Below are 15,477 nucleotides of genomic sequence, written 5' to 3'. Positions count from 1 at the left end.
ATTACTTAACCTTCATTTATCTCTCCAGAATTAAATGCTGAATTCGCTCCTGCTTTTTCAAAAAACTAAGATGTGCTATTTCACTTGTGTGTGCTTGACTACCTCTAAATGTCATTGGCAAAAATGGGATGTCATCAGCTTGCTGACTAGTGTCCCAAACTCAGTACCTAGCCTGGGAACTCTCTGTTTTTCCATATCTTTTAAAATATATTTTGTTATTTATTTTACCCTGGCTCAGTAGCTTCTTAGTTTACATATTGAAGTGGAATTTGTTTATTTACAAAAGAAAAATAAATCATGTCACGTCTACACAAATGCCCAGGTTTTGCGTTTCAATATGATCACTGTGTTAAAAGACTCCTGTACTAAGCACAAAAGTGTTTGATGGCAGCAGAGCAAGTGCTACACATTTGTTCTTATCTGAAGGTATTCACATTTAACCTAAGAATTAGATAAATGAGGAAGCCGCGTGTCTCCCGGGTATCCTATGCCATCCTGTCATCAGAATTAATCAAGATGATAATGAATACTCCGATTACAAAGAGATGGGAGTGCTCAAGACCAATAATTATTATTAGAGATCGTAATCTAGGTCAAATCCAATTTCCTGTTTTTGACAGGTGGCAAAAAATTTGTCACGTTAATGGAAGGGAATATAGAAATCTAGGTAATCAAAGGGGAGCACTTTCCCATTTTGCCTGAAAAGGTGCCTGAGAAAAGAGGAGGAGCAGGTTATCCTTGGGGGAGGCTTCGCAGGGACTCCTTGGAGACAGCGGCTGTTCCCTGCATGGGAATGGGAGCTGCGTTTGTTGGAAAAAAACAGCTAAGCTCCAAAACACCACAGCCTGATGTGACCTGGCTTGGTCTGGGCTGAAGGCACCTCAGTCCATGTGGGTTTTCCCCTGATCCCAGGCTCCAGTTTTGGAGCTGTTCTGGGAACAAGGATGGAACGAGCTGAAGCCAAGAGCTCGACTGATGCAGGGACACACCAAGGAAATGCGATGCTGAAGTGGAGTTAAACCTGCAAGCAGAGCAAAGGCAAATACCAGCCCCCTTCAATATGTTCTTGGCAAACAAGCAGACCCCAGAGGGAGCATGATCATTGATAGATAAGAGTGGAAAGGGAGTGACAGATGAACTTTAATATTGCTGCAGGCCTAAATGATTTCCTTGCCTCAGGGGATGGGGGTGGGAATTAAATTTTAAAAGGTTCCCTCTGATTGCACTGGAGCAGATAATAAGGAGCAGCAGATCTACTGAAAGTAAACTAAACTAGCAGGCCTTCAAAGGCACAGAGAAATAGGAAACAGAACCCCCTTACCCCCCAAAAATTAAAATATCCCCCCCTATTTTGTAAGGAGAAGAGAAAAGGCACCTTGCTGAAGGCACCCAACCTTTCAGGATGTGAGTGGCTTCCAGAGCCCTTCTGTGTTTGCAGAAGCAGCGGTGCCCAGAGCTGAGCCCAGCAGTGCCATTGGGGCCTCCTTTGCCACTGCAAATGGATAATGGAATTAAGTAAAACCAACAAGCTGCAGGACAAGGTGAAGGTAATTATGTTGTGGTTAAATATGCAGTTCTCCGTACTTGGAAGTACAGGGTTTGTTTCTTATGTAAGCAGGGCTTGGAAAGGTTTATGGTGTCCTTGACTGTTCCTTCTCTGATTTAAGAGCTTCAGTTTGGCAAATGATGACAGGAAAAGCGCATGCTTATCTGTTAGCAACCCCAACTGGCTTTCTAAAACGATTTTTTTTTTGTTTGGAATTTTTTAGCATAATCACGGAGAATTAGGCATCGAGCTTCCGATCGCATTAATGAGAGAGCTCTGAGACTTAATCTCATCCATTCCGCTTGAAAAACGTGCTCTGCTAGGCACTGCAATACATTTCACAGTTAGGATTTTTGTTTCCATGATATTTGCCTACCATGATAAATAAGGCGTGCTATTTTTCAAAAATATCCATAAATAAGAAGGATTGGCTAGAGGTTTCAGAGACAAATTCTTTCCCTTTTTAATGAGCGCTGCCCATCCCTGCCTTGTAAGCACGCAGAGAAGAATAAGAACAGATCCTAGCATGCACCAATTACTCATCTTTGCTTGCTTATCATTTAGCAGCATATAAATTATCTCCAGAAAGGAGAGAAACCCAGGCAGAGGCATCGTCGTGAGAGCACAGATAACTTAGACCTTTGCAGGAGGGATTTTGCAAAAGCACCAACCAAAAGCACCCAGAGCTGCACAAAGGCAGTTTCAGAAGGATGCATATTTTAAAAGCCCAGCCTTGCCATGAGAAGTGGAAGGAGCGTGTTAGGTGACAAGTGTGATAGCTGTGAAGAAGCAGGATTGAAGGTTGTGGTAGGACTTGCAGCGTTATCGAGAAGCACTTCAGAACTCATACTGTTGCAGGAAGAGACAAAACGAGGCTGTCACTAGGAGCAGGACAGTTCCTTTAGCACTAGAAACGATGTCGTTAGGTATCTGTGGACACCTTGACAGGGTGGATGTCACCGCGCTGCAAATCCCAGGCGCCGAGAACCGCCTGCCTGCAGTGGAGCGAAACTGCCCTCCGTGGCCTGCAGGAAACTCTCTGCTGGGGTCCCTAGAAAGCAGCTGGGGTGTTTGCAGGAATAATAATAATAATAACAGTAATAACAGTAATAATAATAATAATGATAATAATAGTTTTAGTGATCCTGATTGCATAACTACCAGTTCTAGGGAGCCTGTACCTTTTCCAGGCCAAACTGTCTCAGTGGTCTGGGATGAGCCAGTCCTTGCAAGTATCAAATGCATGAGTGACCTGAAGAAACACTAAGCAGTTTTGGGGAGAGTCCTTTTGCCCCCAAGTGTCTTACATAGCAGCTGGAGGCCACTTGTAGCTGCTTCAAAAGTACTTAAATATCGCAGGTCCCTGGGGCCAAAGAACCTGGGGACTTAGTTCCTCATTTGTTCCCAGTTTGGTTTTGTATTTTTCAAGCTTGAGAAACAGAGGAACGTGCAAAGGCTCAAGTGTGGCCACTGGGAGTTTTCTGTTGGTTCAGTTCTGGAGGGGGAAAAAAAAAAAGCCATCTTTCAGGCTTTCACTTTGTAAAGACTGGATTTTTTTGGATGATTTTCTTTGAAATTTCGTAATTTCTGATAAAAGAGATTGAGCTGTCACCCAAAACTTAGCTTCCCAGTCAGCATATTGCTTACTTTTCACAAGGTGACAAGACTGAAATGGTGACATTCACAATCAGAACCAAGAAGGGAATATGATGCAGCCAGGAAGCTTAAGGAACTCTGACTTTAAGCTTCCAAGTCTCTTGCATATGGATTCAAACTCCCTTACAGCAGGGCTCAGGGCTTCTCTCCAACCAACACACTTCTTTTAGGTGCAACTCTACCAATGTATGTTGTGGATGCTGCAAATGTGCAAAGTATTAAATAATTAAATAAGCCATTCAGTAACTCAGAGAAGAAAAATCTATTGAGGTTTACTAAATATGAATCTCCCACTCCTGACTCAGGAAAGTCTGAATTTCTGAAGGCAGAGAGGATGGAAGGGAAGTGTCACTGCCATTTGGTGCGTCTGGTGCGTAAAAAGAACATTTGCAAGTTTGTTTGCAATAGTGCATTTTCAAATGATCCACTTTGCTTTGAGTAAAGCTGACTCTGTAAATGATCAAAAGTATGAGATCCAAATGCTTTTCTGTGTTAGGTATAATAGAAGAACACAGGGATAAGCCAAGGCAATAGTGGAGTGAACATAATATCAAAGTGTGACAGTTTTGGCAGGTATTTAATATTTAGGAAGGCAAACTTGTGGAAACAAAGAAATCCAGGGATAAAAACTGAAAAAAAAAAAGAAGAAGAATGTTCTAAAATATTAAATATAAATAAAATATTGAATAAAGCAGATAGAAGTTCAGGAGCAAGCAGTAATACAGTAATACTGAGAAGGAGAGCACATTAACGCTAGCCAAAGGAGGTAAGAGAAACCAGCAAGGCTTTGTCAAATTTATCAAATGAAAAAAAAATAGTGAAGTGACACTTGATTCCATTAATAAATGAAGAAAGGAAAGAAATTAATCACTTAAAAATGGCTGAGACTCTCAACTCCTTTGTTAGATCCATCATCAAGATGAGAAATGCATAAATGAAGTTTGAATAATTAGTAAGGGGTGAAGATGCTGCTAAAACCACTACTTATCAAGACCTGTTAATAGAGAACTTGGAAAATGCAGACAAAGATAACTGAAACTAAGAGTAAAGTATGTAGTAATACTACATACAAATATAAATTTATATTTAAATATTTAAATACAGATATTTAAATACAATTTGATGAATTCATATCATTTCTGAGGAAAATCATGGCGAATCGTGGGACATCATAGGAAAAAGCTGAGGAGAGGCGAGTATAATGCTGATTTCTTGACTGAAGGCGGTGATGACAACGATGTTCTGATCACTGCCCTCACACCTGGAAACAATTTTGCTTCCTTGAAGCATACCACACCCTTGAGCAGAGAGCTGGATGATTTGTAAAAATGCATGTTCTGGGCAGTCTTTTTCAAGTAAAATATGATCCAGTTTATGATTTAGCGGGTAGAGGGGTGATGCAGCTAGAAAACAAAACCTTTTGCTGGAATGTTTTGAGCCTGGCACTAATATCTGGGCTTGCTCTGCCTCCTACCTTGTGCACAGATGGTCTCAGGCGGGTAAGGCGTATCAATCTCGGGGAGCACTGCTTTATGTATTAATATTTATATCTGTAAGTCGATAATGCCCGTTGTGATTGCCACGTGATTATACATAATACATCTGTTTACATAACTAATAACAACACTAGCAAACATTCACCTTTTTACCTAATGATGAAGAGATTGATTTTCTGTCTACGCGGGTTATTATTTCTCCTTGTAAGTGGAGGCGTGGGTGGTCCGAATGGATGCTCACCCAGACCCATCTCACTAATTTTCCAGGGGGTCGGCAGTCAGTAGAGACTCTGCTCCGGCTCCAACACACACACAACACACACACACACACACACACACATACACACACACTGCTGAAAGGGAGGACGTTATGTTACCACTTGTGTTTCCTTCAGGACAGCTCCCGTTCCTCGTCGGACTGGAGGTCGGACGCCGCAGGCCGGGTGAGGAGGATCCCCCTGACGAGCCCTGGGCAGGCCGGTGGCCGCAGGAGGATGCGGAGCCGCCGGCAAGGCGCCCGTCGGGGCTCGGCCGCGGGCCGTACGCGGGGCCCGCGCAGCTGCAGGCCGGGTCGGCGGGCGCCGCGCCGCAGCGCTGCCCGCTCGCGGCGCCCGCCACGTAGTCCTCAGGTATGGGTGTTTCTGCTCAGGAGACCAGGCAAGAGAGAGCAGCAAAATGCAATCACTATTTATCTTATCATTTATAACCCTACAAATATATATATAATATATATTTTTTGCTAATACTGCTATATTTTGGTAAAAGGTTGAGCTCCATTTCCAATTACCAATGCAGCCCAGCGGGATCATTGCTGAGCATTAATAAATACAAAATAGTGGAGTCACCACGGGAAGGCTTGGAGCTGATGTGATTCATTGGTGTCCGTGGTGCTTCACAGCGATACTCTCTGTGTGGCCCTTGAGCACTGACCCGGGGCCCCAAGGAGACGAGTCTCATTTGCCTAATGGTGCTCCAGGAATGCCATGGAGACCGGAGCATTTGGGAGCTGTTACTCTCTCTGTCTTTCATCTAAATACATAGAAGTTGAAGGTAAGGGAGGACAACAAGATAGACAATTTATTGGCTCTTAATCACTGCCATCCAATTGGAAGAAAAAAAAAAAAAGGTAATAAACCACTTTGTTCTGCAGTGTTAAAATTGAAATTAAAATTATGCTGACCTCTGCTTTGTGTAATGTTGATGGCCCCTGACTTCAGGGTGAGGTGAGGCAAAGCATGAACATTGCTTGTGGGCCCAAGTTTGTAGTACAAAGACTTTTTTTTGCCATTTTCTCTCAGACTTGGATGTTACCACCAGCTCCCTCCAACCTTCGTTGGCTGGACTGAGACCCAGTCTCTTCCTTGCACAATCTCCATGTCTCTGTCCCATTTTCCATGCCTCCTCCCAATCCCCTCCCCAAAGGACTTGACCATGTTCCTTCTTGCATAATTTGTCTTTGTGAAACACAGTCATGCCCTTTTTTCCTGTTTTGCTGGGCTCTTCCTCCAGCTCAGTCACCCTGCCCTTGTCCCTGCCAAACCTGCACACCAGGCTCTTCCCCATCGCCACCACTGGGATGCAGTGGGTGGGATGCATTGACCTGACCTGCCTCAAATTCTTGCCTTTCCCTTGCAACCATAATAGGAGTTAGGAGTTAGGAGTCCTCAAAGTTCTTGGAGGTGAGCAAGAGGGAATTGAGGCTTCCTCCACCTTTCCCCTCCAATGCCACATTCTTCCCGCACCTTGTCACATCTCATTCCTTGTCTGAATCCACATTTCCTTCTGAAGTATTGCATAACCTTGTCGACCAGTGGGTAGCACTTATGCTGTAATTTATGCTTCAGAACCCAAACCCTATGGCTAATATATGTTGAGGCTGAACTTAATATGTTTTTTCTTTCAATTCACATTTTTACTCTTTCCCTTTAAAAACCCTTTGGCAGTTGCATACAATAGTTGATATTAAACATGATTTAAGTTGACAAGTCATATATTCTAAAGTTGGTCCAGGCCAGCATCCTTGCACTTGTGTCATGACTTAGTTACTCAGCCACCTGGCGTTTGATTTATTTGCTCCTGTTTTATAAAGCTTTGTCTCATTTTGGGCCAAGGCTGGATTCCCTATAATGTAAACATCAGATATGAAGGACAGTGTTAAATACAACATTTCCCCACTTTCAGGCAATTGCTTTTGCAACTGCAAGCAACTTTCCTTTAACAGCATTTTTTTGCCCAACAATTTGAATTCTAACGTTCAGGTATCCTTTTGCTTTCTGCCAGGGCTTTCTGAGCTTGATTCGTGCACGAGTACAAATACAGCGTAATTCAATTGAACCCGCTGGAGTTCTGCTAGCATAAGAGAAAGAGGAATCAGACACTCTGAACCTTTCTCCCTAGCCTCCAACAGATGCCAAAATTGTATTGCAATTGAGCTAAATATCTTGCTTTTCAGACTCCTCCCAATAAACCAAAGAAAATCCAATCAAGCCTTCTCATTCAAAGGAATTTAATTACTGTGTAGAGCAGTTGCAATAAAAACCTCTTACACATAAAGAAGGTAGCTTTTTCAGTAGCATCCTGCCTGCACCACATGGAATAATTATGCCTCTTGTGAATCATTACCTCTTTATTCCAGGAAAAGAATGCTCTTTTAATATGATTACAATATGAAGAAGATACAGACTATCAAAACAACAAACAGAACATTAAAAGAGCCCAGCTAAATAAACAGCATACAACTTTTATAGCTATGGATATAAATGACTCCAAGATTTGCAAGTGGACACTGGGGATTTTTTCACTGATGCTAGAATCTCTCAGTGTTATATATAAAATAAATCCCGCAGTGATGATCCTTGAAGGGTACCTACAAGCTGTGTCTGGGACTAAGACTAGGAGCCACATGATGTCAGTTATGTCCTGACTCTGCCTAAGACTCTTTTCTTGATCCAGATCGATTTATTATTTTGGGCTCTTCAAGAAAGAAAAATCTGAAGAGTGACTTCATGTTGCCATTACCCAGTAGGGAGCATCTTAAGCACCCAGGTATCAAACCAAACCTTTAATGAGCTCCTGATCTTCAGGCCAAGATGTCTCAGCAGTAGGCTACAAGAGCAACAAACAAAGCAAGTCATTTCCCTGACCAGGAGGTGCTCTTGAAGAAATCCAACTCATGGTTAGATTAAGGAAGAATAGATGGTGTCTTCAGCATGTGTGTATAAACATCTCAACTAATAGAGTTGTAAAAAGCGATGATCAGCTCCTGTGCTCAGCACTGAACATGAGCTGCTCTGTAAAACTGCACTAGCTGATGTGCCCCAAGCAACCACCTCTTACAGATGGGACATATCAGTCAGCAGCTGGGGCTGTGCTCATGTGCTGCTTCCTTCATGGAAAGCCACCTCCGTGTTGGGGATTTATTGCAACCTCTACCCAGGACACATACCCCTGAATTCGCTTTTCCATGGAAACAAAGACATGGGGAGATGGGGAGAGGATGAGGTAGAGATACTCGGCTCTCTCCCTCTGTTTGGAGTTAGGACATGCTGAGCTATGGACCATAGTCTGGGAAGTGGAAAGCACTTTGAGGTCCTGCAATCTTGGCATTACCAGGCTGGTCATGACTCAAAATGACCAACAACATTGAGTTTCGACCAGCACTGGGAACTAAGCTTGGAGAAAGCATTAACATGCTCCAGGCCAAACAGAGATGGAGACACCCTGGCTAGTGGAGTGAGAAGGAAGCAGGAGGAGCAATGTTGGTCAGACAGGAAGGAGAGTATTGTGGTAAGAAAGGGGATCACAGACAGACTGCTGGGGATGACTGCTGCCTGCTTAAGACCTGAGTTCCAAATAAGCTGCAAAATGTTGACTTCAGAGAGCTGCAGGACCACCAAAAGGCTGCGGTAGGAAAGGACCTCTGGAGATCATCTAATCCTGTCCCTCTGCACAAAGCAGAGTCACCTAGAGCAGGGAACTCAGGACAGCATCCCTCAGGGTCTGAGTATCTAGAAAGATGTGGTTTTATGGTGGATAAGCAAGTGAGAGGTTTGCTGTTTGGACCTTCCAGTATTACATTGCCGTGTCGAAATACTGCATTGCACAGAAAAGATGTGCCATCTCCAGCAGCGGCAAGGGTGAGAGATGAATATTTCAAGGCATCAAGTGGAGGTGTCTTAGATCAATTCACAGCAGCCTTTGCCCTGACCACAGCACGGATCTCAGTGGAAGGAGTGACCGCATGGGCACTGCAGGATCCAGCCAGGATGCCAACTCCAGGCACTGCTCGCAACCTGCACCACCACTGCTTGAAGAAAAGAAACCTAAAGACTAAAATCAGTATGCATTTACCAAGGTAAGCCATGCCTGACTAACCTGCTTGCTTTCTATAGGACCTAGCAGCAGCCTCCTAGCACCTCCTACAGGGAGGTCACCAGGAAGATGGAGCCAGGCTCTTCAGTGGTGCAAGGCAGGAGGACAAGAGACGACAGGCAAAAGTCAAAACAAGAGTGATTCAGACTGGTGTAAGGAGAAATGTTTTCCCCATGAGGACAGCGAGGCAATGGAGCAGGTTGCCCAGAGAGCTTGTGCAGTCTCTGTCCTTGGAGGTTTTCAAGATCCGACTGGACAAATTCCTGAAGAACACAGTCTGATCCCATCTTGAGCAAGAGGCTGGACTAGAGCCACACAAGGAGCAGCAGGATGAAAAGGCTCTGCTAGCCAGAAATTCACAAGAGACTGTGGAAGCTCCTGGGGCTCTTATTTCTCCATCCTCCTGTTCGTTTGCACCACAAGATGAGGCTGCGTGAATCAGGGCTTGAACAACAATCCTGATGAAAATACCTGCATTTTGTAAGCTCCCAGAGGGCCTTGTGTAGTACATGGCTTTCCCAGCTGCTAATCCCACTTTGACCAATTAGGGAAAAATATATTTTCTGAAAACAATAGAAGAAAACATAACTCTCTACTGAGGTTTACAATGCAACAGTTTCATAAATCTGTAGCTTAGCTTTTTGTATTCTGCTGCACTTCTGTATTTTATTTTTTAGGTAGTCAGCAGAAGAGAACACACTGCTGAAAAATTAATATGCAATGTCTCATAGCAGGTTATAGGAAAGCTGGTTGGAGCCTTTGCGTTGTGCACAGTAGTCTCCAGTACAGCTGCTCACCAAGATGCTCGCTTGAGATGATCAAGCCTTTTTGAATTAGTTTTCCTTTCCACAAATGGCCCAAAGGTAGTTCTGTCTCTCGCCTCGATGACACCTAAGTCCTTTGGCGCAGGTCGTTTGTATGCCACTGAAGCATGCCACATGGATGTATATAGCATGCATGTATACAGAACATGTATAATAGACCTTTGATAACATCTGGGCATAGGAATGCTCTAGAAAAACACACAGAAATATTTCTCACATTGCACATTAGAAGATCAATTTGAAGCCAAGCAGGAAATGGAGAGGACAGTATTCCCAGGAAGGATGAGTCTCAGCTGACATTTTCTTAGGCTGATCTGATCTCTCACTTCTTTATCTTTTTCTAAAATAAAAACCAAATAAATTAAATCTTTCCTTCCTCTACTAGGCAAAAACTCTGTTTGCACTTCAGAGACACTCCAGTCATCTCCAGTCCGTCCTGTCTTCTCCCAGGCTAAACACAAGTGCTTGTGACACCTTCCTCACCTGCTCCAGCTCCCACGTGTCTTCTTGTGTTAAATTCTTCTCTTCTTTGATGTATCAGACTCCCTTGGCTTCCCTTATATCCTCCACCTCCTGCTCCTCCCTCTGCTCTTCACCATTTCCCATTGTATTCCCACATCTCGATCTTGCACCAATTCTAATGTTGCTTTATATGCCAGCAATATCAGCAATGTCATCCTTTTCTATTTTACCAGCTTCTTTTCTATTCTCATTTTCTGCTTTCCCTCCTCTTGCTACGCTGACCTGCATATCCATTTCTTCCACTGACTGTTCCCATTCATCCCACCTGTTCATTCATCTGACTGTCCCTTTCCGAATGCTTTCAGGCCTTTCTCTGCAGGTGCTAGGACAGCAGAACCTGGAGTTGGGACAGGTTTACCCACCACCTTAGACCAGAGATCCCATGGGCACCCACACCTATTAACAGGATATCTTCTGCACTCCTACAGAGAAGCTGCATCCAGGTAAAGCTCATTTGTGCTTTGACCAGGATCAGCATTCACAGCATGCTAGCAGTTTTGCACGCTCGTAATAGCAGTGATACTCTTAATAGCGATGATGAATACCCCTGCCTGCAACACAGCTCAGAAACCATCTCTCTGAGGTCACCAACCCAAGCATTATAAAGTGCAGACATGGGCAGCAAGGCACCCCTAAGCCCACAGACCAGGGCATGTGCACTCAGCACCTTGTGCTTGGTCTAAAGAGCTGTGCCTAGACTTGGGCATCCTCAGTCTGCCTTTCTGTCTCCACAGCACCAGCTAATAATCTGCAACAAATGTCCTACTTGGAGCCCCATGGAGGAACCTCTGCCTGGAAGTCCCCAGCAAGGCTCTCAGAAGCAAAGCCCTTCACAGCAATGCCATAACCCATGGCTGTGCTCCGTGCACAGGCGTTGAGCCTGCCTTGCACTGTCCCAGCCGCACACGATGCACGGGGAACGCTCGTGGAAACCCTCGCCAGCACGTCTGAGATAAACACAACATCTCCTCTTAAACACCCCACTCGCTTCCCGGCACACCTGCCTTTGCTTCCACACAATTACTTTTCTCTAATGTCATTTCACAAACCCTTACTCCACCACCTGCAAAGATTTATTATTTTATTTGCCCTAATTAAATTCCCCATTAATGTCTTGTCCTCTCAGCCAATATAGATTTCTTCCTTTCTTTTCTCCGCCCACACTCTTCCTTTTTTTTTTATCTTGCCTCCTGTTCCTCTTGGCATTTAGTGATGGGCTTTGCCCTCTGACCCTTCCCTGTACCTTTTTAAGTGCTCCCATATTTTTCCTATAATGGGCTGACCAGATGTGAACTCTATATTTTAAGCGACATGATATCATAGCTTTCTCAGACGTCTCCTCTCTTGTAGCTGGGGCCAGCCTTTTCTCATCTCCCAGTTATTTTGAGAGGAGCCAATGGCAATGGCAAATTCCCTTTAGAAGGCTCCTTGTGCATTTTTACCTTCACCTCTACCTTATTCTTCCCAAGTTGGTGGCAGCTCCTCTGCACGAGGGTGGTGTTTGTCATATCCATGTGCCAGCGGAGGGGACAGTTTTAATGAGCTGCCGGGAGTCTCTAAAGTCCCCCTGGCCAATGCCACCCGTTTCGCCTCCACTCTGACCTTCAGGTTACCCATCTGCTCTTGCCAAGAAATAAGTAAAAGAGATGTGGGGTCTGACCCAGGAGATTCCTCATTCTGGTGTTTCAAAAGGGAGAAACACTCTAATCCTTCTGGTTCTTGTTAATAGTCTCCCTAATTAGCTCCGTTTCCCCTCCTTTCGTTGAGAGAACATCTTTACAGACCGCACAACTCTTTCTTCAGACCTCACGCCCATTTCTTTTTGCTTTAGTTAGGAAGTTTGGGGTGAGTTAGGAAGTTTGCTAGGGTAGCAAGGCGCTTCCAGGAGGCGTTCCCAGCAAATGCCTGCTTTTGTCATGTGTGCTGGGGAGAAGGTCACGGTCACATTAGCTGTCCCTCACGAGGCTTTTGATAACAACACATGCCCGTATTTAGAAGACGTGTGATGTTTTTGGCTAATGAGCTCCAGTTAGCAAGGGTTAGATAACCTGCATCTCAGCCTTCATGTAAGAATTAAGGAAAAAAATACAGAAAGACATAAGAAGCAAAAGCAGAAATGCAGAGAAATTACTTCAGTGGAGTTTAACCATAGTTTCCATCTCATCTAAACCTGAGATAAGGGAGAGGGAAAAAGTGGAGTGATCTAAATGGTATTTACTGGAAAGACATGCTGTGCTTCTGAGCTGTTATCTTCTGTTTTACCCCTGGCTCTTAGAAGACTAAAAAAATAACTTTTCCTCTGTCTGTCAACCACCCTCATGCATTTCCGCGCAGTCAGAAATGGACCCTACATCTTATCTCCCTCGCAGCACAAGCCTACATGTATCTACCCAAAGATAAGAGCCTCCTGTGATGGATTAGGATTTCTAGCTCTGGCTGCTGTGATTTGCTCTGGGATCAGGCTTTTCTTTCAGTCCCGTTGCCAGCCGGCATGTGCAAATCCGACGTGGCCCCTTCCCAGGGTTCCTATGGGATGTCAGCACCATGGGCTGGCTGGGGCTGGTCCCCGTGTGTGCCCAGCCAGCCAAGAGCCACCCGGGCCTGTCACCAGCTGCTCTCCAACGCTGTATTGAAACAGGCACCTCCTTGGCTGCTGAAAAGCATCCTGTAACAACTGAAGTGTAGACTCTCCCCAGGAGACACTGCCAGCCAGCTAACACCCAGAACCTAAATTTTACAAAATCCAATGTCCTGATTACCAGGACTCCAGCCTAGGCTTTTTTTTTTTTTTTTTTTTTTTTTTTTTTTTGGCATTATTTAAACAATTTCCCTTGTGTGCTTGCAGCCTAGACAAGAACCACATTGTGTTTAATGCAGTAGAACCGGGAAATGAAACTGGCTGGGAGCACATCAACCTGGTTTTGTTGTCCAGACTGAGTAAAAAGGTAGAGCAAACTTGCAAGCAAGCTGGTGGCAAATAAATCAGATTTAATAATAAAAGGTGTTTGTGTGTATGAATAACCCATAAAGAATCTGTTTAAAATTCCTGAGGATGGCTGAATAAATGCCCAGCATTGCAATGGAGACATCTGAGTCCTGTCTTACAGTGCAAGTAAATTGTTGATACTGAATACCCATGAGAGAAGGCAAAGAGAATTCAAAAACATAGGGATCTGGCCTTTAAAAAGAAAATCTTTCTTTGGTCTCTTCCTCCTGATTTCAGAACTGCTCCTTCATTCCCATCCCTCCTCCCTTGACTTTATTTTCCACAGAAAGTATACATCACAGAAAGAAAATTTATCAGGGCTGTAGAGTTTGGTGCTTTAGCACAGCAACGGCTCTGCACTCACAGAGGGAGACGAGAGGCTGCAATCGATCTCTGCTGTCTCCAGCTTCTAGACTAGCTAGAGGTGCTTTCCTATCCAGGTAGGTTGTAAGGTACCCTATATGCTTATAAATCAGCGTTGATGAGCACTGTATACATAGTAGCAAAGAAAAAAATCCCTGTTTATAGAATACACTATATGAAAACTATTGCATTATGTGGAAAGCACGTATTCCTCTATGTGTTATATATGAGGATTCTGTGCAGATTAAGTACTTCACACATTTTTTTTTCATTATTGCCATGATGATTTTCCTTGAAATATACCAATCAGTACCGAATTAAAATATGTAAGAGTGATGTTTTTGCTTGAAAAACAAATTATAATTTGAGACACGTTAACTGAGATGTATGGAGCAAAATGTAGTAACTGCAAAATAAACTGTTTTTGCAGTTTATAAAAGCCATTAGTTGCCCATTAATAACTAGCAGCCTCATGCAGAAACTAGACAGTGTGTATATAAAGTATGGGTTTGTGCGTGTGTAGGATTTTTTATAAGGTCTTTTTTCCTTTCTCTCTGTTCAGAGCTGCAGCTCAGTTGATCTTTCTGATATTTCTTCTGTATTTTTTTTCCTACCACATAGATCCCACAGGGCTGGTCCCTAAAGCCCAGGGGAAGTCAGGCTTGCCCAGTGCTCAGCCCTGGCACTGCTGCATTTCCCTTAACCTCAGCATCGTTGCTTGAGCCTGCTGAGCTGCTGCCTCCTTTCCATCTAAATCCCTCCTGCAACCTCTCCCTTTCCTTCATGCCCACCATAAAGACCCTCACTGCTCCAAACTTGCTGCTGCGGCTGATTTTCGGGGAGAGATGAAGATGCACCTGACAGGACCTGTGCTGGACTAGTGATACTCAGCACTTTGCATCCATTCCTTGCTCACTGTGCCCTCCACCAGGCACACGGAGCATCCTGCCTCCCTAGCCATGGGATGTGCTCCTGTGCCCTGCTTAATTAGCTTAATATCTCCCGTGCTGCCCTCCTTTTGCCGACAGATAAATGTTCCCGAGGCAGAAGCTGCTGTGTTCCAAAAAGCACTCCGATGCACTCCGCATAATTATTGCTAATAAATAAATCCTGGAGGAGCTGGGGAGCACTCCTGATTTAACAGGGGCCAAGGCTTTTCAGGAAAAAATGGGTGTTATGTTTCCATAGAAATGGAATTGCGATGGTGCGGGGGTGGGAGGGTTCTGTTTGCTGGGTGGCAAAATGGGAGTGGAAGGACAAAAAAAGGTAAAGGGAGACTTTTAATCCTTTAATCCAAAAGGTTAAAAAAAGAGGGAAACATAGGGAAAAGAAGGAATGAAAAAAAATGAAGAACATCCGAGAAGAAATCAGCAAGCTTCCCTGAAAAAAAATTCAAACTCCACTTTGAAACCTGACAAATAAACATGGCTTGAACACAACCCTCCCCTTTAGCCCTTATCCCCAGGCTCCACTTCTCTCCCAGGGCTGTGCAGACCCCAGCCCCGCCACGGGCTGCATGCACAAAGCAGCAGCCAGAGAAGCTGCGGGACGAGACCCCGGCTTTCTCACCCGGACTCGTGCAATAGGAGCAAGCCTGAGCCTCTCTTCCAAAACATTCCTAGTCCTGTCTTTTCCTTAGCAAGCACTGGCTTTGCTGACCCTCATTGCTCCCCTACACTTCCAAATACTGCTGGCTTGGTTTGGGTTTTTTTT

At 44.3% G+C, this 15,477-nt stretch overlaps 1 protein-coding gene across 1 annotated transcript in view; it reads right to left on the bottom strand.

Moving 5' to 3' along the window:
• Positions 1-15,477, bottom strand: part of SCML4 (Scm polycomb group protein like 4) — a 39,927-nt gene that overhangs the window by 7,559 nt on the left and 16,891 nt on the right. The window contains exon 5 of the mRNA XM_026036639.1: positions 5,076-5,339. Within this exon, the coding sequence (XP_025892424.1) occupies positions 5,076-5,339 (264 nt within the window). The remainder of the gene's footprint in view (positions 1-5,075; positions 5,340-15,477) is intronic.

The sequence above is a fragment of the Nothoprocta perdicaria genome, unplaced genomic scaffold (genome assembly GCF_003342845.1).
Source record: "Nothoprocta perdicaria isolate Ctin4 unplaced genomic scaffold, notPer1 scaffold_182, whole genome shotgun sequence".
NCBI classification, from domain to species: domain Eukaryota; kingdom Metazoa; phylum Chordata; class Aves; order Tinamiformes; family Tinamidae; genus Nothoprocta; species Nothoprocta perdicaria.
This window is presented reverse-complemented; position numbering and strand designations above follow the sequence as displayed.